The sequence below is a fragment of the Panthera uncia genome (assembly GCF_023721935.1).
Source record: "Panthera uncia isolate 11264 chromosome C1 unlocalized genomic scaffold, Puncia_PCG_1.0 HiC_scaffold_4, whole genome shotgun sequence".
NCBI classification, from domain to species: Eukaryota; Metazoa; Chordata; class Mammalia; order Carnivora; family Felidae; genus Panthera; species Panthera uncia.
The window spans coordinates 26,219,369-26,241,926 of record NW_026057585.1 but is presented as its reverse complement, the minus strand read 5'-3'; the positions used below and the strand labels follow the sequence as shown (position 1 = coordinate 26,241,926).

The window sequence follows — 22,558 nt, the reverse complement described above, 5'->3', positions numbered from 1 at the left end:
TTACCTTTAATTTATAAGTGAGGAAGTTAAGGCTCAGAAAGGCCAAGTAACCAACCCAGGGCTCTCTAATGCCAACACCAGTGCTCGTCCCACTGTGTTACACTATGATTGTTGGGGAATCATCAGTCAGTGGCAAATCATTAGAGAGGGCCACACAAGGCCCAGTTCTGGGCAAGTCAGCTGTGGGGCTTGTTAGCAACTGAACACAGGATGAGACTCCTCTGGCCCCTTTCACTGTCTCTGAAACCCCTGGGAAAGACTTACTGTGATACATTAAGGGATTCAGAACTCCCAAGAGAGGATGCTGCTCAGAGAAAAGCATAGGTGGCTGTGTGTGTCTGTGTGTGCATATGCATGCATGTGTATGCATGTTAGTTACGTGGCACATGACAAACTTCTTAATTAGGTTGTTAACAAGAGTGCAAATACATATGCATTTGAATGGACACTATGACACTGCTTATAATGGAAAAAACTGAAAACTCACATGTTCAACGAGAGGTTAAATAAATTAAAATAAATCGAAACAGAGGGATAGTATGCAGACATGAAAAACAATGATGCAAATGGATACTTATTGACATGAACATATGTTTTAAGTGAAAATGGCAGGTTTTGAGACAGCACTTTGAATATAATCCTGTTTGGATGGATAAAAAGCAAAGGTTATTGGCTATTTCCAATTATATGATGATTTTTTTCTCCTGACTTAATGGTATTTTCTAATCTTTTTGTAACAAGCATACATGACTTGTATATTTTTTTCAATGTTTAAAGTTTTTTTGACTAGAATGAAGAGGCAGTGCTTGGTGGAAAATGAAGCTATTGGATACTTCTCTAATTGGCTGTGTTAGAGCCTTTTGGCACCTTTCTGAGAGGACCCCAGGACTCACCTGGCTCTTCACTCAGCTGTCAGTTTGAAATGTTAGTTGGCTAGAAACTCAGGAGGCACAGTGTATTACTTTCCCTAATCCCTGCTGTCATAGGCAGATTCGGGGCCCCTGGTTTCCCATGGAGGGTCAAGGTACCTGAGGGGGTGGGAGCCCCCCTGCGCCCTCTGGGCACTCAGGGAGCATGGTGAGCTTCTCTCTGGTGCTGCACCTGCAGGAAGGCGAGGGGTCGTCTGGTGTCCATTTCTGCTTCTGGAACAGGTGGGTGATGTTTGGGGACACAGACGGAGTCTTCCAGGGGGTTGAATTGCCACAGGGGTACTCCCTCATGGAAGGCAAAAAAATATTTCACAAGCAGCTCCAGCTGATAAAAAAATCCCTAAAAATGAGAGATAATGCCCAACCCTCTCCTTAGCCTTTCCTCTTTCTCCTCAGACCCATGCATTTTCTTCTTCTATTCTTGGGAGGTTAGTTTCTGCTCAAAAAAAAAAAAAAAAAAATCAAGACTAGAATTTTGTTGATTGACTAGGTGTGGGGCTGGGCAATAATTATCTACTTTGTGGACTGTTTTATCTGCTTTCTTCCTTCTGGCACCTCTAGCTGTTGAGAAACAGAACAAATAAGAGTTTGAAATTAGTCTATTTTGGCCCTTATCTATATCTGAAAAATACTGAATGAGAGCAGTTACAATTATATTTAAATTGTTGGATTTTTGGTGGGTTTCAACTGCCTTCTATAACTCCCTTCTCTATACTTACAGCAATAATTGAAAGTTAGCCATTTATGTAATTAATGCCACTCTTGGTCCAATTAAACAACAGCACATCCCCCACCTCCTTCCTTTCTCTGTTCAGATTCCTTTCAAATAAGTGGGAAGCTTATGTCAGTTCAGTATGGAACTTTCTATATTGAGAATTATAGAAATACAGAGCTGCCGGTGATGCAGGGGCTTCCTAAGAAGTGGTGACACCCTTGCACATGGGTGTCGAAAGAGAGGCTGGGGGACAGTGAGGGATATGGAGGCACCCATGTAATAGAGAGCTGCACTGAGGTGGAGCCTCTCTCAACCTGCCATCCCGGAACCCCACCATAAGGGTCCCCCTCCCCGGGAGGGGCAGCTGGTGATGGTAGGACGGGGGTGCGCAAAGACTTACGGAAGCCACTCTTCCTTCAGGCAGCGGTTGCCAAAGCCTGGCTTGTTCAGGAGGACGTCTGCAAGTGCTGCAAGCTGCTCACTGCCTGGCTGGTCCAAACTAGACAGAGTGACAGGGGCTGAGCTGACAGACACGTGACTGGGACATAGGGACAAAGCAGCCAACATGCAACTTGACAAGTATTTATTGAATGGCTGCTACATACCGGGCACATACACAAGCCACAGAATGCTGCCTAGGAGTGGTCATAGGTCTTCCGAGAAGGGAGTGTGCTACTCAAACATGCCCAGTGATCTGATGCCATATCATGTCTGTGCCTCAAAAAGGTGGAGTTCAACCCACTCACCCAACCTTTACTTTCTCTTTCCTTACTCTTGGCAGTCCTGATTGTCCACTTGGAATCACCACTTCCAAGTGGCAGGTACACTAACTTCCTTTTGGAGGGCAGTCCAAGGACCCCTACCACATTAGCTGCTGCCCCAGGGAGTCAAAAGGTGAAGGTCCACCACGCAGTCTGACCTGGGAGCCCCACAATCCATGGGATCGAATGATGACCTTTAGGGATGAGAGAGACTATGCACCTGAAGAAAGTGTACTGCTGCCCATACATCCAGGGGTGAAGGATCAAAGCAGGATATTCACCAAAGGGAGGGACGATGATGGAAAGCATCAGAGCCAAAAACACAAAAGTGGCCGGGAGCACAATCTGTTAGAAAATAAACATGGCAATGTGGGCTGTGGTATGTTAAAGACACACTCCCACACCAACACACAGACACACACACAGACACACACACACACATACACACACACTCATTGTTCTAAACATCTCGTAGCCTCATAACTAGGCCCCTGGCAAAGAAGGTCAGGCTTCTGGGGAACATTACAAGGGAAGATGTGCAAAGGCAAGCTGTGTAGCAGTAAGCACAATGTTCTGGTAGCCACTGAAGAATGGCTGAAGTAGGCCAATCCTGAGCACTGAAGCAGGCCAATGTTCAACCAGAGGTGAACCAGAGTTTCCATATCTGAATAACAAATAAAAAGAAAAAAAGGAGTGCCCAATCTACAGATTGAATGCAATCCCTATCAAAATACCAACAGCATTTTCCACAGAACTAGAACGAACAATCCAAAAATCTGCAGGGAACCACAGATATTAGCCAAAGATATTTTGAAAAAGAAAAACAGAACTGGAGGTATCACAATTCCAGACTGCAAGTTATATTACAAAGCTGTAGTAATCAAAACAATATGGTACCAGCAAAAAAACAGACACATAGATCAATGGAACACAAAAGAAAACACAGAAATAAACCCACAATTATATGGTCAATTAATCTTTGACAAAGAATGAAAGAAGAAGCAATGGAAAAAAGACAGTGTCTTCAACAAATGGTGTTGGGAAAACTGGACCACTTTCTTATACCATACACAAAAATAAGCTCAAAATGGAGAAGAGACCTAAATGTGATACCCAAAACCATAAAAATCCTAGAAGAGAGCACAGGCACTAATTTCTCTGACATCAGAAATAGCAACGTTTTTCTAGATATGTCTCCTGAGGCACAGGAGATAAAAACAAAAATAAACTGTTGAAACTACATCAGAATAAAAAGCTTCTGCATGGCAAAGGAAACAATCAACAAAACTAAAAGGTAACCTATGGAGTGGGAGAAAATATTTGCAAAGGACAGATCCTATAAAGGGCTGGCATTCAAGATTTATAAAGAACTGATATAACTCAACACACAAAAACCAAATAATCCAGTTAAAAAATGGGCAGAAGACATGAACAGACATTTCTCCAAGGAAGACATCCAGATGGCCAACAGACACATGAAAAGATTCTCAACATCACTCATCATCAGGGAAATGCAAATCAAAACTACAACGAGATACCACCCATACCAGTCATATAGTCAGAATGACTATAATCAAAAAACACAAGAAACAAAAATGTTGGCGAGGATGTGGAGAAAAAGGAACCCTTATGCACTGCTGGTGGGAATGCAAACTGGTGCAGCCACTGTGAAAAACAGTATGGAGGTTCCTCAAAAGTTAAAAATAGAACTACCTTATGATCCAGTAATCACACTACTGAGTATTTATCCAAAACATACAAAAACACTAATTCAAAGGATCCATGCACCGCTATGTGTATTGCAGCATTATTTACAATAGCCAAACAATGGAAGCGGATCAAGTATCCATCGTTACATGAACGGATAAAGATGTGGTGTATGTAGACAACGCAATATTACTCAGCCATAAGAAACAATGAAACCTTGCCATTTGCAATGACATGGATGGAGCTAGAGAGTATTATGCTAAGTAAAATCAGTCAGTCTGAGAAAGACAAATACCATATGATTTCACTCATATGTGGAATTAAAGAGGCAAAATTAACGAGCACAGGGGTGAAAAAAAGAGAGACAAACCAAGAAACAGACTCTTAACTACAGAGAACAAACTGATGATTACCAAAGGTGGGATAGGTGGTGGAAGGTGGGTGAAACAGGTGATGGGGATTGAGGAGGGCACTTGTCATGAGTAACATAAAATTGCTGAATCTCTATATGATATACCTGATCCAAATAGAACACTGTAGGTTAACAACACTGGAATTAAAATTTAAAAGTTAATAAAAAAGTAATAAAAAGAAAAAAGAGGCCAATGACCTTGATATGTAGGGTCAATGCAAAAATGAATGAAAATATGACTTCACCCTTCGCTGTAAAAATAAAAATAATCTTAAAAACAAAAATCTTAAAAACAAAAATAAAAACAATCACTATTATTTTATTTTCTCTGCTATGTGAGGTTAAAAGCTTACAAAGGATCTTCATGTTACTAAGAACCAAAATAAAGTTTGGCAAGGAGCAAAGAAAGCCAATAGAACCTAAAGAGGGTGCTCATTGCTGTGTTTGAACTCCTGTGCAGGAGAAAGCCAAGGAGAGGATGGAAAGGCCGGCAGAGTGCAGGCAGGCCTTGGCCACCGGCAACCAAGCACAGGCAAGGGCCCAAAGTAGTACCTGGGCCAGGAAGTCCTTGTGGCTGCGAGCAGTGTGGTGGAATCGCTTGACCAGCAATGCCTGCATATGTTGGATGATGAGCTGTGCTCCTGTGTTGAGCCGGCTGCGTTCCTCTGGCTTCGAGGAAGAGTGGTCCTGGTGAGGAGCTGGCTCTGCAGAGCAGCCATTGGAGCCCAGGGGAATCTGTCTGGCCTTCTCCATAGGGTGTCGGAGACTGGCGTTTTCTCTCTTCTGTGGAGCGCCACCTGATTTGAAAGACTGAATTAGTAATTTAGAAAAATGCTCACAGGGTCTGGCTCCCATATGCCATTTTGTTTTTTTTCTCACTTAACTCATTTTCTCTTCATTGAAATCAGCAAGAGGGGCACCTGGGTGGCTCAGTCAGTTAAGTGTCTGACTTTGTCTTGGGTCATGATTTCGTAGTTCGTGAGTTCAAGCCCCACATGGGGCTCTGTGCTGACAGCTCACAGCCTGGAGCCTGCTTCAGATTCTGTGTCTCCCTCTCTCTCTGCCCCTCCCCTGCTCACACTCCGTCTCTTTCTCAAAAATAAATAAAACATTAAATTTTTCTTTAAATCAGCAACAAAATATCAATTCAGGCATGTCAATAAATTTTTACAAATTCTAATTTGGGGGGCACCTAGCTGGCTTACTCAGTAGAGCATGTGACTGTTATACTCAGGGTCATGACTTTAAGACCCACATTGGGTATGGAGCCTACTTAAAATAAAATAAAATTCTATTTTTGGGTGCATGGGTGACTCAGTCAGTTGAACATCCAACTCTTGGTATTGGCTTAGATTGTGATCTCACAGTTGTGAGGTCAAGCCTTGTGTCAGGCTCTGTGCTGAGCGTTGAGCTTGCTTGGGATTCTCTCTCTCCCTCTCTCTTCTCCTCCCCCTCTCTCAAAATAAATAAACTTAAAAAAAATTGTCTTTTTTTTGGTGTAAACCATCTGTCGACAGAATCACCTGAAATCCTTTAAAAATTCTCTACAGTAGCTAAAGAGAAGAGGATAGATATAAATGCATTGACAGAGAGGTCTAAAATGTATAACTAGTAAAAAAAAATTGAAGTTGCAGAACGATATGTGTAATAAGATCATATTTATGTTAGGTTGCACGTTTATCATATACAACAAAATGCATCTTATACATACATACGCACATCTGTAACTGCAAGGCTGTGACAGAATACCCACCAACTGTTAAAGCAGTTACCACTCCAGAGGTGGAGCTGGATAAAGGGCGGGGATGGGGGGGTGGGGAGGGGTGAGGGTGAAGAGTGATTTTAGCCTTTTTTTACTATTTGAATCTTTAAACAGCAAAATATATTCATGTGTAACCTGTGGATTTAAGAGTTGAATTCGTTCTTTCTAAATTCTTGGAGGCCACTGAGAAGTGGTGGAAAGACTAATGAACTAGGGTTAGGAGACCTGGGTTTGAATCCTGACTCTTAGTAGATGCACAAATTGGGCTAAGTGACTCATCCTATCTGAATCTGGGCTTTCTCACCTGTAAAATGAAAATGAAAATATTTTACAGTGTCGTTATGAAGATTAAATGAGCTAACACATGAGAATGTGCTTTAAAAACTACTCACTGCAAGCACTAGTTATGTTGAAGCTATATAGTTCATCATCACTGATTTTTAAAAAAATTTTCCCAATGTTTATTTTTGAGGGGGAGAGGGGCAGAGAGAGGGAGACACAGAAACTGAAGCAGGCTCCAGGTTACAAGCTGTCAGCACAGAGCCTAACGCGGGGCTTGAACTCATGAACAGTGAGATCATGACCTGAGCCAAAGTCGGACATTTAACCAACTGAGGCACCCAGGCGCCTCTATCATCAGTGATTAAGGCTCATTTATAGAACGTGTTGGACATAAATGGAGAGCTTATAGGAACATTGGTTGGTTTCAGCTGCTTTCTTAACCCTCCTGAAGTCCCCCAGGACAAGGGTAGCTGCAAAGGGAGTTGGGCCAGCCCAGTCATCCTTTCAGCGAACACTTATTGCACCTGCAATGCACTATCCTGGCTTCTCTAGGCTCTCTGACGACCAGGTGCCAGAGCCCCAGATCTCCACCTCCTTTCCCTGATCAGGGCTCAGGTTTGATGTCTGCTGTGGTTGGTCCTCCTCTGGCGGGATTCGTGCTGCCTCTCCTCATGTCTATCCCATGAGCTCTGCTCTCTCTCTGATGCCCCATCCAGACTGGAGCCCACTGTTCAGGCCAGAGCTGAGTGCGCCAGCTGAGGGTGGTCAGAATCATGTTTGTCCCTGGCTTTCCACTGCCCTCTAGCGGTCACTGGCTGTGAGCCACACCTTCAGAAGTAGCACTGACCCTTCTGGTACCATGCAACTTGTGACCCAATGGACAGCTACAAGTTCCTTCAGACTTTGGAAACATGATCAGAAAACATCATCCTCTAAAACTGAGCCAATTAAAAACAATGTATTTAGCCATCTGAAAAATGGGAGGCAGTGAGAGTATAGAATTGAGGTTCCTAGATCTGAGAGCTAAAACCAGGGGTAAGACTCAGAAGCCCGTGTGACTTTAAAGTAAGTCATCCAATCTGTGTGAGCTCAGTTTCCCCCAAGTGGGGCTAATCCGTGCCTTGGCATCCTCACAAGATTATGACAATCGAAACAATGGATGTTAAGTGCTCCCTGAAGTATAAATGGCTAAACTAGTTTGAGGTAAAAGATGATTTATTTTTTTTAATTTCTTAATGTTTTTATTTATTTTTGAAGAAGAGAGAGAGACAGAGCATGAGTGGGGGAGGAGCAGAGAGAGAGGGAGACACAGAATTCGAAGCAGGCTCCAGGCTCTAAGCTGTCAGCACAGAGCCTGACGCGGGCTCAAACTCACAAACTGTGAGATCATGACCTGAGCCAAAGTCGGATGCTTAACCGACTGAGCCACCCTGGCGCCCCTAAGTAAAAGATTTGTAAACGTTGAGATAATGGTTGCTAAATCTTAATCAGAAATCACACATTGTGTTAAAACTTGGCGTGTATTAACTCATTTAATTCTCTCAACAATCCTAACAGGTGGATACTGTTATTAATCCCATTTTGCAGATAAGGAAACTGAGGTACAAAGAGGCTGAGTATTTACCCAAAGCCACTCAATTAGCAAATTATGCACATCTGCCCTATTCTAAAAGCTATACTCTTAACCTCTACCCCTGCATGTCTCATTGGAACATCCTATTCTATGCTCAGGTTGACCAGTCTTCTGATATTCTCCTGAGAAGACCTAATTATTAAGGAGTATTCTGTGCAGATAAAAGGCCCCAACTCTTGATTCCATCATAGTTTCTGATATAAATTCGCTTATTTTCATTCTGGTCTTGGTTAACGTAAGTCTTTGCCTTAGTGACCTGGGAGAGAATTCAATTTCTGTGTCTGCAAAGCTGGAAAGAAAAGCTGGGCCCTGTGGTGAGCTGCTACCACTCTCTCCAGAGGACTGCCTTCCCTCCCCACTCTGCCAGGATGCCCACCTCTTCTAGCTGCCACATGAGCTACCTGGGTCAGGGAGCACATTTGGGTTGGCATATTTGCCCACTGGTAGTTCTAGGCATAACTGATAAACAGATTTCTGGGACCACTTATGAAGCAAGATGAAAACCACATTATCTTAACAGTTGGCATCAGAAACTTTACAGGGAGGAAATGGTCTTTGCCCAGGAAAATACTGTGATATGTTACACTGGGTAGAAAGAGATAACCAACCACAGGAGCCCAAGGCAGCAAAGGAGAATGGCCATTCAGCTTTGCCTGTGAGTGCGAGAGAAGAAAACAGAATGGAGAGAGAGGAGCCAGATCAAGGATTTTATCAGTGTGGACGGACCCCTATTGTTCTATCAAGAGCGGCCTGTGCTGTGGCATGTAATCCCTCCTACATGTCCATTTCTCTGTCCTCCACCCTCCACAGTCAAGTGCACTCATGAACGCTTTGGGTGGCTCTGGGGTTTAGAAATCACAGGAGGAGCTAGTTGGTGTCCAGGCTCACACATGTAGAAGACAGACCCCTGAATTCACAGAAATTATGGTCCCCACAGTTTCAAAGTTCCAGAGGGCACTAAATGAAGGCTCAGAATAATTTTATCTGTCTCAAAAAAGACAGAAGATCCCAGATGGCATACTGTCGCCATTATCTCTAGGGACTCTGTGGGCTGTCACTCATGCAGACAGGGGTGAATCAGAGGCCTGGTGGAGATAAGAGGAGCAGATGAGGATGGTGATGTGGCAGGTACAGGAGACCAGAAAGTGGGATGAGAAGCTTGGGGGTGGTGAAGCTCCCAGGCTGAACTCCTTAAGGATCCTGATTCATCTAGAGTCCTTCCACCCAGATGTAATTCCGTTTGTCATTCCTTTGTCATTTAAAGGAGCCAAGAATGCAAAACATGCATTGTTTGACAGGTCAGATAAATACCGTGGAGGAGTATTTGCCTGCTTTGTTGTTTCATGAGTTTTTCCTTAGATTTTCAATATAGAGCTTGGGGAGTGTGGGGAGGGAACAAGCTACACACTCTGGAACCGTACCAGCAAACAAGAGTCCTGAATCAGAATCTTCCGTGACCTTCAGAAAAATCTGTCAAGAAGGAAAAAAGAGAACATGTGGTTTAGGCATTCCATTCTCAGAAAAAAGTCTGACCCAAGCTCAGTTTTGTTGGGTACTGCTTCCTAATGGAGGGAAAATACATTACGATTTATCTAAGAACACAGTCTTCTATAAATATAAAAGTGTATGCACACAGTGACCACAACTACGTAAAACACGTTTCTGTATGGACAAAGGTATGAGGAAGTGAGCCAAAAGTGAAGATGGTTACTACGCTTGGGTGGGCAATTATGGCTTTCTGCCTTATATAAAACTTCCCCTAGTGTTAGACATTTGCAAAGAGCCACCTTTTCTGCTACCTGACAGGAACCAGCTAGAATCTCTGCCTTACCTCTTCCAGGGGAGTGTCAGAAATTCCAAAACTGCTGAGCCCCAGTTCGGCCAGTGTTTCCTCGAGCTCTCTGAAAAGGCTGGCGTATGCTCTCTGCTTGAAATTCTTATTTGGAAGAAGGAAGATAAGTTCTTGACCGATGCATTCCACCAGCTTTGCCTCTGGAACATGGTGCTGTACCATATCCATCAGTTCATTCACATCCCCTAGGACACAAAAAGAGACTGCTAGCAACTCTGTTTACCAGAACCTGGGAGACTGTGAACTTCCTTACATCCCCTTTCTTCCCATCTGGGCAAGGGGCATTTCATTCCTCAGTCACAACCCTCGCAGAGGACTGATGCTCCAGCCCATCCGGTTTTAGCCCAGTTGGCCCAGTGAAGGGCACTGAGGAGAGGAAGATGTAAGCAAAAGCACTCCCCACTAACTAGCTGGACAAACTTGGGGAGGTCATGTAACACCCCCCTCCCAGTTTTCTCCTTTTTTCAATCAAATGGTCTGTCCCTTACAAGCTATGTAACAGGAAGCAGGTCATACCCTAGTTTTTTCATCTGTGCAAAGGGGAAAATAATGGCAGCCAGGCACTTTACTGTTATTTATGAGGACTGGATGAGTTCATATACATAAAACACTTAGAATGATGTACCTGGTGCCTAGGTAAGCATTAGCTGCTATTGTTATCATGAACATCATGTCTAGTAAGAAAGCTTTTATCATTGTTATTATTCATTCTTATTCATCACGAGCCTGAAGGTTAAGTCAAAGCTGCTTTCACTTTCCTGGTCTGGCCCAAGCTACAGGTGACTTGTGTAAGACGTACACCTGGAACTGATGACCAAGCTGGGTGAGAACTCTCCTTCCCAAATCACACAGCCATGCCTGGTCTAACTTTTTGAAGAAATGTGCCATTTCCTTTGGGACTGTACCTGCCTCCTCAAATGAACAAACAAACAAACTATAACACCCTGATCTCAGGAAATGCAGAAGGGGATTGAGAAGCTGTGGAGTCAGACTGGGGCTGAGGGGAGGGAGTGTGGCATGCACAACATAGGGCATGAGGAAGTGTCCAGTGACAAGTATTTCCCTGACACCCTCGTACAGTCGGAATTGAATTTTATGCATAAGCATGTATTACTTTAACATCTAGAATCTAATTTAAAATTTTAAAGCATATATATGAAAAGTGGTTCCCTATTATCTTGAGAGGGAGGTCAAAGGGAGAGGGATTGTAGGGACTCAGAACCCAGCTCTCATGCACTTCTGAAGACAATCCTCTCAGTGAGGGTCACCCAGTGGGTTCTTTGCTTTCTTTGTTCTAAAAATTACCCACGTGGAGGGATTACATGGCTTCAAACCCATGTCCTTCTGGCTACCTGGAGTGGAAGGCTTGATTTATGTCAAGTTTGTAAAGTGGACTCAATTGTCTTTAGCTCTGGGATGACTTCACACAGGGGCTGGAGGGCTCCCTGCGTGAGGAAGCAGCTTTGCCCTAACAGCTCTCCAGGGGTCATGTTCATTGTTCTCTGAGGAAGGAAATCAAGCCTGAAGCTGCTGGATTCCCAGGAATTGTGTCTTAGTCATGTGTGTCAGCCTTCCAGAGGTAGTCCTGGAGGGCAGCAGGGCTCACAGCGCCTGGCAGAGAGAGGTCAGTGAGTGTGTGGTGCTCAGTTGTGGGTCCTCCTTCAAGGAGCTAACTAGGGAATAGAATGATATTCCTCCGCTTACTTGGGACATAACAACTTACTGCGCTTCCTACCATTCACAGCATCCCTCTTCTAGTCAAAGAAAATAAACATTTATTTAGAAATAAAGGAATATAAAAAAAAATTACTCCAGCCAGGAGTCCCTGTTTCCAACTTGATTGTGGTGCACCACTGCATTGGTTTGTTAAAAACTATCAGTGTCTTGACCAAGATTCCTCCTGGGAGGAACCTTCAGAAAGCAGGGAGAGACCCACAGCAAGGCAGGCTAGGGAAAGACATAAAGCTGTCATCCTGAAAGGATGTGTTCATGTTCACTGCAGGTTCTGTCAGTGCAGACTGGGCGAGAGAGGAAACGTGAGGCAAACCTTGACATTTTCCCTCAACTTTCAAGCACAGAATATAAATAGTGTCCAGTTTTCTTGTTTTATCAGATTTTAATCAGTAAATTCCTCAGACTTAGAAAAAAAATTAAAAAAGAAAACTTGTTTTTTTTTTTTTGTTTTTTTTTTGATAAGCAGATTCCCCTAACCCCACCTATCATCAACCTGAGTCAGTACACGGGTTGAATTTTGCCCCCTCTGAGGGATATGGGGTATGTGGTATTCCATTTGCAAAGATACCCCAGAAGATGGATGGAAGTGGGCCTTCATGGAGAACAGTGAGAGATGTTGGCAAACGCTTGGGGTCCCCGAGGTTAGATCCTGTGAGGTGAGTGCCTATGGTGAGAGCCTCTCTTCTGCCTCTCCCTGGAGGTGGAGGTGCTCCTGAGGAGTTTTAATGCACCCTAACTCAAGGGAAAACTACTAGGAAGTTGGGACGCTGAGGGGAAGGTCAGGAGTGTAACAGGGATGTGTAACTCGGCATCCAGTCCATGCAATCTCTCTGGAATAGTTCACTATGAGACTGTATGTCACCATGGCTTCACCAGAAGGGCCCACCTGGCACCTAGAGAAGCCCTTCTCAGACACTAATGCCACCTGCAGCCAAGGCAGAAGGACCCAGGAGGGGAGTGGGCAGGGCAAGGAGTGAACATAGACTGTATTCCTCATTTAAGAGAAGAGGCCCTTAGGCCCAGGACTTTTCAAATTCCTCTGGGAATGGAGGAGAAGGAAGGCCAAAGAAAAAGATGAGCAACTGCATGAGCACGGGCTTGAGAAGTACACAGAGTGTTCTCTTTGCCCCCATTAAAGCCTATGACAACAGGACACACCCCACAACACCGAGAGATGATCACCAGACAAGAACCAAGATACAGCCTGCCCCACTCCTTACCATCTAAGTCTTGTTCCGGACTTATCTCGTCTATGTGGGCTGGACACCTGGTAGAGAAACCCTGAGATGCACAGCTGCAGGTCCCCTGAAACAGACAAGATTCAGTCACTTGAATGACAACATCTCCCTGATGCTGACTGCTATCACCACCAAGCTTCATTTGTTTCTGGCCACCAAAAGTGGTCAACAGATTTTCTGTCACCATTTGAATGTATTGCTTCATGTGAGCATTCTGAGGGTGTGGTTATTTGATTTTATCCTGGCCAGTGTGTGAGTCAGGCAGAGAGTAGTAGAACCTCAAAGGATGCCTTTGGCTTGCCATTATAATATGACAGCTGTGGGTCTGCCTGTGTGAGACATTGTGCTCCTCCTTCCCCATGGATGCACACTGGGCTGTGGAAATCCACCTAGAAAGCCTAGAGGCAGGAACACTTACGCCACAGTGGCCAGAGGCATAGGTAATGCTGCAAAATAATAACTGGGACAACTGAAATGTGAACAGTGTCTATTCTCAAGGAGTCCACAGCACATTCATAATGCTTTACCTGATTTATCTTCACCACATCCCTGATAAGCAGAAGCAGAGATAACCAGTTTCATTTTCTGCATGCAAGGAAACCAACGATGATGAAGAATTAAGGAATTTACCCAGGATGACACTGGTTGTCCACCTTGCTACCCAGACCTGAACTTCGTCTCCTGACATGTTGAGGGGGTCTCTGCTAATTGGTATTGTTTGGCTTCACCATTTTTAGGGTATAGTCCCCAAGAAAGCCTTTTCTTGGCTTTCATTTACTAGTGGACTTTGGGTTTAATTAGGGAACATAAGGGGCACCTGGATGGCTCAATCGGTTGGGCATCCGACTTTGGCTCAGGTCATGATCTCACAGTCCGTGAGTTCAGGCCCCAAGTCAGGCTCCACGTCAGGCTCTGTGCTGACAGCTCAGAGCCTGGAGCCTGCTTGGGATTCTGTGTCTCACTCTCTCTCTACCCCTCCTCTGCTCATGCTCTATCTCTCTCTGTCTCAAAAATAAATAAACATTAAAAAAAAATTAAAAAAAAATAATTAGGGAACATAAATGTTAGAATGAAAAACAGGAAGCTTAAATAACCACTCTCCTTAAAACTGTGTAACTTTATAGACTGAGACACTTCTACATTGCAGCACACCGTGTGTGTAGTTTAGGATTCTGGACTACAATAATCTCAGGTTTAAAACTACTTGTTTCATTTAGGGTAAAGCATCTCTGTAGGAGGGTTCGAAATGTCCATTTATCAAAATCTGCAAACAGTCTCAGAAACAAAGAGGTTGATTGCGACAACGAGAGCCCAATTTGGGTAGAGAGGTCTGGAATGGCAGCACCACACTGTACATTTCTGTTCACCCAAAACGGACTCTTTCCCTGGGCAGACACATACCTCATAGCCTGTTCTTTGGCTCTGGATGTTTTTCATCTTGCGCACCAAAGTTAAGTAGAAGCCTGTGCCAAAGCAGTTCTTCAGGAAGAGTGGGGTGCCTGAGCAATAGAGCCTTCCCTGGGAAATGATGGCGATGCGGTCCCCGAGGAGGTCAGCCTCATCCATGTGATGAGTGGACATGATGATGGTTCTGCCTGCAAGGGCAGAGGTAAGGGGGATCACAGGCAGGCCTGGGCAAGGCTGGATGGGAGAGGATGTAGAGTAACCTCCCTTTTACATGGGCATAAAAATTTGAAGTTGATAAATAAAAACAGGTATTCTGTGGCAAAGTCCAGAAAACTGGAATAATAGTGACAACAATTAACATTTGACAGTATCTTGCATGTTGTAAAACACTGTCACACACAGTATCTCTTCATCTGGCATTGGACCTGATTCAAATAAATCACCATGTATGGGACATATTTATTATAGTAATTGGCATCTATTAAGTTCCATATGCATATTCTCTGGAGCATTAAGCATTGCACTTATAATCTTTGCAAAGAACACACACACCCTTTGAAACCAACAGAAGATGTCACTAAAAGAAAACAGTAATGAGGATTCCAGGATGGCAAACTGACCACGGGATTCACCCATGCCGTCTTGTTCATGGGCACTCTGAGCTCTGCCTGCTGTCTTTCTGGATCTGCACCCTCTGGTTGGAAAGTGCTGGGATAGAGGAAAGAAGGTCCCATTTTGAGACACTGCCCTGCTATCTGCAGTAGTCCTCTGGAGCACTGGACACCTGCGTGTCACCCTCACACCTGGTCTTGAGTGACCATCTGACAGTTATGGAGTTCCTTGGGATGTCTGCATGTGACCTGGGTTTTCTTAGTCAAGGAGGAATTTCGCATAGAGCTGCACACATTGTTCCAGACAGAAGGGCCGCAGGTTGAGAGAACCTTTTAGAATATTTTGGGAAGTAGTCTGCTCCATCAGTGATTCCTGTTTACATTTGTGTAAAAACTTCAGGAGGCTTCCACGGGAACTTAGATTTACTCGAGTGACTGCTGAAGTCCCATCAGAGTGTAGTTATGGCTGTTAACTATACTCAGTTACAGAGCACCAGGAATGAGAGTGGAGATCACAGATAGAGCTTCAGTGAGAAGAAAGGGCACCGAGCAGTGGCTATTACCTGAGCGATACTTCAGAAGCAGGTCCCAAATTGAGCGTCTCGAATAGGGGTCCACCCCAGAGGTAGGCTCATCCAGAATAACCACCTTGGCACCTCCCACGAAGGCAATGGCAACAGACAGCTTCCTCTGCATGCCACCTAGAGGTAAGCATAAGGCAACAGGTTCATGAGAGCTGTGGAGGATTGGAAGAGAAAGGCCCAGGGCTGTGGTATAAGGGGGGTTACCTTAAGACCAGCAGCAGCTTGACGCTGCCTCCTTAGATGTTTATATAGTGTTCAAACCTAGTGGGGTCTGCTTTAAATGCAGAAAAGGCAAGAAATGCAGAAATGGATAAGACCATCTGAAGGTTGTTCTCACATTTTAGTCCAAACACATAAACACCAGAATCAATACAGCTCAGGCTGCTCTAACATAGGGTTCCATGTGGGAAATGATCCAGAGGTGGGGTGCTCTTAGGTGCACAGAATAACGTTATAGAAGTGTTCCACCTCTTACGAGGTCTGTAATAAGCCTCCCCCTCTCAGGGCCCTGTGTCCTGGAAGACAATTCATTTGCCATCTGTAGTCCTGTCTTTTTCCAATACCGAGCACCTGACAGATCCTGAGCTTCTTCATTCCTCTTGTGGTGGAGGCCTGTGTCCTCCAACATGGCTTCCATCTCCAGCTGGGCCTCCTCCCAGGACTTCCCTTTCAGCTGGGAGTAGAACAGGATGTGTTCAGCCACTGTGAGGCTATGGGGACAGGGCAATGAGAAAGGCAATGGGCTCAGCAATTCTACCTCTAATGATTCACCTTATAGAAAGAATTAAGGGTGAGCACAAAGTTTTAGCAATCAAGATGATCACTGTGGTGCTGTTTATAACACAAAAAAACAAAACAAAAAACAGACCATGCTAAGTATCTAATAAGAAAGGATGGTACATTTATATAATAGTGTAGTATATAAACAAAAAATTATTTTATAGATGAATATATAATGACATGAAAAGATGTTCATGACATCCTGAGTGAAAAAAAACCCTAACTGCATTAAAAAATGGCAGGTTACAAAATTGTATGCAAAGTTTTACCCTCCTTTATAATTAAAACACACACACACACACACACACACACACACACACGCCTGCATAGGAGAAGTTCTGAAAAATCATACACCAAGGTGTTATGGATGGTGAAATTACAGGTGACTTCCATTTTCTTCTTTTTTGTTTTTAACTTTTTTAAAATGTTTGTTTATTTTTGAGAGAGACAGAGACAGAGCACAAGCGGGGAAGGTGCAAAGAAGAGAGGGAAAGAGAATCTGAGGCAGGCTCCAGGCTCTGAGCTGTCAGCACAGAGCCCAACGTGGGGTTCAAACCCACAAGCTGTGAGATCATGACCTGAGCTGAAGTCAGATGCTTAACTGACTGAGCCACCCAGGTGCCCCATTCCATTTATATTTCTTTCCTTCCTTTCTCTAAACACAATATAGCTTTTAAAATAATAAATAAAAGTTTCGGGGGAAAGCAAGTGAAAAGCCTCCTGAAAAGTCAGTTTTTAGTGCCTGGCTTAAGAGAGAAACAGGAACAATGGTCTCCTCTCTTGGTCCCTGAGAGGGAATATTTCAGAACTGAACAAGGGGCCCCAGGATGGACCACTCTCTCAGAGAGCAGGGGGAAGTACTTTTCTTAGGGGGTAGACCTCAGCTCCCAATGCCAGAGGCATAGCCTGACTTTCTGAGGGATACCTCTTATAGCAAGCAGGACAAAGGACCTTGAACATGGGGAAACCAAACAAGAACACACTGCCTGCTGCCCCCAGAACAGGCATCCTTGAGCTCAGCTCTAGAGAACATGTGTGTTGGGGGGCAGGGGAGAGCAAGGCAAGGGGACGATCTCAATTCCTGTTCTACTTACTGGTGGAACAGGATGTTGTGCTGTGGACACATGCCAAGACTCTGTCGGACTGCATCCAGGCTGGTTTCAATGTCCTTTCCCCCAATGAGCACAGTCCCTGATGTTGGTGGCAACAGACCCGTCAGGATGGACCTGCCAAATACAGGAGTCAGTGGCAGAAAAGATGGCCATTAGGACTGCTTTGGGATGGCAGCCCCCCACTCTAGGGTCAGTGATGACTCTCACAGTGATTCCTGCACTGGCTCTCAATTGAACCCAAACCATTATTAGCTGTGGGGACCAACAGTTTCCCATACAGGCTTTAGAACCAGTGTGTACATCCAGCCCTACTGAGGATCCACATCTGTCGTCTTTGCTTCTACTTATTTCCTAGTGCCCCAGGCAGGCACTGATAGGTTCCTGGAGTTCCCAGCTGCAGAACCTTCACTTACAGCTAAAGATCCCTCCCCAGCTCAGCCATCACCGCTCCTGGTGATGTGGAGGCTTAATTAAAGTGTGCAGCGTGTGATCAATGCTGTGCCTCATATTGTTATCACAAAAGCATAGGGCAGGGTCTTAATGAGAGCCCAGGCATTCAATATGTATTTGCTGATTGAATGATTGAAGGAAGACAGGGGAATTACCACCAACAATACTATTTATGGATTCAAAACAAGAAGCCCAATATCAACATTGGCCCTTTTTTGGTAAAATGAGAAATAATGATGCCTGCCTCATGGGTTTGTTATGAAGATTAAATGAGCTAATACTTGTAAACACTTAGAACTATGCCAGCGTAAAGCAAAACTCGAAAGTATTATTACTATTTTTATTAAACATTGTGCTTCAACCCCCGGGGGAAGTTGCATTTCAGTAGTTGATGCAGTCATGTGTTTGCCTTTGAGAACCCTTGGGGTCTTGGATGGCGCTCTGGGCTCTCTGCCCGTATTAGTTAACAAGGAGAAAAATCACTTGGATTTAGGGCTGCCTGGTCCAGCTCTGTCCCTGAGTTCAGATACAATCTCAGGTTATCTGGACCTGTACTTACAAGCTGAAATCTCTGTTGATCAACCACTAGAGGGAAACAGAACCAAATATAATGGCATCAGCCCCACATTCCATTCACCCTGAACCGCCCTCAGAGAACATTCCAATGTAGGGTGTACACTACATTGTTCCTTCCTGGGGCTCTGTAAGAGGTCAAAGGACTTGAAGACTGTGTGTCACGTGGCTTCCCTGCCCCCTGCGAGGGCCGCCTCTGACGCTCCTTGGGAAACCTTAGCTAGCCATGGTCTCCTTCTCAGCAGATGGTGCTCTGGTCCCTTAGAAAAGTGAAGGGAACTTCTTGACTTTTCTATGCAGAGCTTGCATCTTCCTGAACTTTACCTTCAATTGTCAGCCGGTCACCCCACAGGCCCCTCTAGAGACTACACCCTTTTTATTTTCTCCAGAACTACCACCAACCCTTACAGGTAGGAAAAGGAATCCTCTTTGTTTTGTTTTTTCTCTGTTTTTACTTTTATTTGCATTTATTTTATGTAGAATTTACTCCTGGGCCATAAGTTTTTGTTTCTTCAGTTTCTTCTGTGGTATCTTTTTCTTCTGTGAACTTCCTCTTAAAGTTTAGGAACACTGCTCTTTTTCAGTGAGGATCATCTCAATGTGTCAGGGAGAGTTCATCCACGAGCCCTGTAAGTTCTATGCTGTATCTTGGGGGGCTTTGTTCACCTGGATGTGCTCAATGACCAGAGAATCTACATCTAAACCCTTAAGTTCAGTATTACTCTCTGCATTTTTAAGCATGTGCAGTAAAAATTCAGCACTTCTTTTTGGGCCACGGACCCTGTGTCCTGCCCCACTGTTTGGCCTGGGCACACCTACCAACTCCACCATTGTAGCATCAGAATGGCACACATTGCTTCTGCAAAGTGACATCTTTCAGATACTTGGTGGCTTTTCGGATATGCATACCCTTGATGGCCTGGGCAGTTTCACCTGTGTTCTTAAAGTGAACATGAAGATTTGAACCTCTTGATTTGCATGATTTTGTGGGGTTTTCCAGGTCAAGTGAATAGTGAACCATTTTCAGAGATCACCTCAGGCCGCTTACAGGAAGAGCTAAAGGAATCCTCTTTGAAAATAAGTAGTACTCTCTGTAGACCAGGGGTATGTGGTGGTGATGGTCATAGTTTTATCACCATCATTGATGGTAGTGACACGGGAGAGGTTGGGGGTGGGAGGACAGGCTTACAGTGTCATAGATGAGACGATTGATAAGATCTAGCTCTTGCTCTCACTGAAGCATTGCAAATTGGTGACACCAGAAAGTCACTTTGACTCTCTGGATGTCCACTTCCCCAGCACACATAAGGGGCAATAAACTTACTTTACCTCCCTCTCCCACTTCTTGTGAGGATCAAATAAAACAACGTATGTGAGTGAGTTTTAAATATTGCAGTGTGCTTTATACGCACTTGGGACACAAATACATAGTATATTTTTGTCACTAATACTCAATGGGAAAGAGTAAACTGTAGCTAATGGGGCAGAAGAGAGCCGGAAATGACAGGATAGAATGGCAATCCAGGCTCTTTGCCCATAAAACTTACAAGGTGGTGGTTTTCCCTGCTCCATTGTGACCAAGCAATGCAGTGATCTGGTTCTCGTAGAAGGTAATGTTAAGACGGTCCACGGCTGGCCTGCTGTAGGGCTCAAAAATCTTTACCAGATTTTTCACACATACCCCAGGAACCAAGCCCGGAAGCTCTCGTTCAAAGAAGGAGTCTTGGAGGAAAAAAATGAACATGATATTAGTGTAATGCCTTAATGTATTCATTCCCCAAGGTTCTTTCTTCAGGCCACTGTCTTTTTCCCCCATGGCCTTAGTTATAGCCTCTGTATGGATTACTAGAGAATAACAATGGTAATAATAGTACCTAACACTTATTGAGCAGTTACCATGTGCCAGGCATTGTTTCAAATACTTTATATGTATTACCTCATTTTACCCTTATAACAGCTCTGTGGGCATAGATGTTATTATGCCCATTTTTATAGATGGGGAAACCTAAGACACAGAGACATCAAATATCCAATCAAGGTCACATAGTTCATGAACAGCAGAGCTGAGATTCGAACCCAGAGCGCACTCACTGTCTATTTGGAGAGTTAGTCCCTAAGCTCAATCTTCAGGCCAGGCTGCCATTTCCAAGTCTGTAGGGACATTTCCTCATGGGCTTCTGGTAGCAGCTCAGGCTCCTTATCTTCCTCCCAAAACATAACTTTCCTTCAGACTCTCCCACGTCTGGTCCTGTAATGCCCCTCTCTTAGTCATCTTGGCTCAGGCCTTTGCATTAACTTTGTATAAAGCAGCTTTTTTGCTCCTCATACTTCATAGATTCTCAGTTACTGGGTAAACTCCATTCTTTTTTTTTTTTATGTTTATTTTTGACAGAGAGTGTGAGCTGGGGAGGGGCAGACAGAGAGGGAGACACAGAATCTGAAGCAGGCTCCAGGCTGTGAGATGTCAGCACAGAGCCTGATGCAGAGCCTGAACTCACAAACTGTGAGATCATGACCTGAGCCAAAGTCAGATGCTTAACCAACTGAGCCAACCAGGTGCCCCAGGGTATAGTCCACTCTTCTTCATTACCGCCCCTCCAACTCTGCCCCTCCACTCATCCACTCTGACACCCTCCTGGTGCAGACCCTCATTAATGTGGTGTCCACTTCTCCCAACCTCCAGTCACTCTCTCCTTTAGTTCACCCTATATAGCACCCCCTAATTTGTTAACATCGTAGTTCTGAGCATTTACTCCCCTACAAAACAACATCCCAATGCTTCTCCTATGTGTGCCTCCTGGTGTCTCCTAAAAATAAGGTGGGCCAGGCCCCAGCCCCCCAATTTTGGCCTTAGAATTCCACTCTGGGAGGAGGGCCTTCCCAGAGGCACTACTGACTGCAGACCAGCTCTCTGATGAGCCGTGCATCATTGACTTCAGCTTTGTGAAATAGCACCTGGGGTAGGCCAGAGGCCAGACCCTTCTCACACGGTGGCAGGCAAAGTCCAGAGGCCATGTTGCTTCTCTGACCCCAAGGTGAGGATGGCAAGAGCATTTTAGCATAACAGAGAAGTGTACATGCTTAGGGAATGGAGAACATGGGGAGAAGTACAGAACTGGTTTAAGAGAGAAGGTAAAGAAGGCAAAGCCAGGGAATAGTTGCAAACCTAATTCATCAGCTCAGGAATTGTTAGGTAACTTCCACGGTCAGGAAAGGCTTTTGATGGTTTGAATGAATGGACCTCTAGATTTGTAAACTACGAATGAAGTGTAGTCAGCTCCACTAGACTCCTTCCTCCTGTGCACAGAAGCATTTATTTTTGTCTTTCCTTATAGCTCATATCCGCTTTAAGTCCCAGTGACCCAAGTTATTGTTCTTGCTAAATCCTCGGAAGTCAGCACATTTGTGCAACTCACTTGGGAATTGCCTAACAAGGGCACAAACACACCACATACTTGGGATTTGCTTTCTCTAGGAAATATGCGTTAATGTCTGGCTGGACCATTCATCCCACACACGTGCAGCTTGGCCTTTGAGGAGCTATCAGGTTTTAACCCTTGTCACCACAGAGTCAGTATCCTGGGTTTTACTTCACACCAGGCATGAAGGGTTTTGCTCTAGCCTTTTATAGTAGTCTGAGCCTTTCCCTTGCCTCTGTTCTCTGCCCCTAATGGAGGTTTTTACCATGGGTCCCTTCTGGGTGTTCCGGATCCTCCATTTCCTCTGTTATGGGTTCCGTCTTTTCCAGGGCCCTTTCTTCTCTGGTTGAACAGCCTGCACCAACCAGAAGCCACTGTTATTCCTGGTGAGAGCTAACAATCAGTAAAGGCAGGAAAAGGAGGGGAGAAGGAAGTAGTTGCAGAGTTTCCTACCATAGCTGGAAAACAGTTCCCTCAGAAGGCCAAGTCAGCATTCCCAGGGGCCTGTGGGCCTAAAGTTCTCAAAATGGCTGGTATTGCTGGCTGGCTGGACTGTCAATCTTTGCTGAGCCCAGAGTGTATTTTGTAACAGGTGTT

At 44.6% G+C, this 22,558-nt stretch overlaps 1 protein-coding gene and 1 pseudogene across 1 annotated transcript in view; both read right to left on the bottom strand.

Annotated features, from left to right (window-relative positions):
• Positions 1 to 22,558, bottom strand: part of ABCA4 (ATP binding cassette subfamily A member 4) — a 131,758-nt gene that overhangs the window by 37,806 nt on the left and 71,394 nt on the right. Inside the window, exons 18-30 of the mRNA XM_049616790.1 lie at positions 22,227 to 22,316; positions 20,090 to 20,264; positions 17,502 to 17,633; positions 16,198 to 16,337; positions 15,607 to 15,744; positions 14,427 to 14,620; positions 13,008 to 13,092; positions 10,033 to 10,238; positions 9,623 to 9,671; positions 5,077 to 5,321; positions 2,626 to 2,750; positions 2,045 to 2,143; positions 1,029 to 1,215 (exon numbers count right to left, since the gene is read on the bottom strand). Coding sequence (XP_049472747.1) covers positions 1,029 to 1,215; positions 2,045 to 2,143; positions 2,626 to 2,750; positions 5,077 to 5,321; positions 9,623 to 9,671; positions 10,033 to 10,238; positions 13,008 to 13,092; positions 14,427 to 14,620; positions 15,607 to 15,744; positions 16,198 to 16,337; positions 17,502 to 17,633; positions 20,090 to 20,264; positions 22,227 to 22,316 — 1,865 coding nt within the window. The remainder of the gene's footprint in view (positions 1 to 1,028; positions 1,216 to 2,044; positions 2,144 to 2,625; positions 2,751 to 5,076; positions 5,322 to 9,622; positions 9,672 to 10,032; positions 10,239 to 13,007; positions 13,093 to 14,426; positions 14,621 to 15,606; positions 15,745 to 16,197; positions 16,338 to 17,501; positions 17,634 to 20,089; positions 20,265 to 22,226; positions 22,317 to 22,558) is intronic.
• On the bottom strand, positions 18,969 to 19,924 carry LOC125912394 (60S ribosomal protein L17-like; annotated as a pseudogene).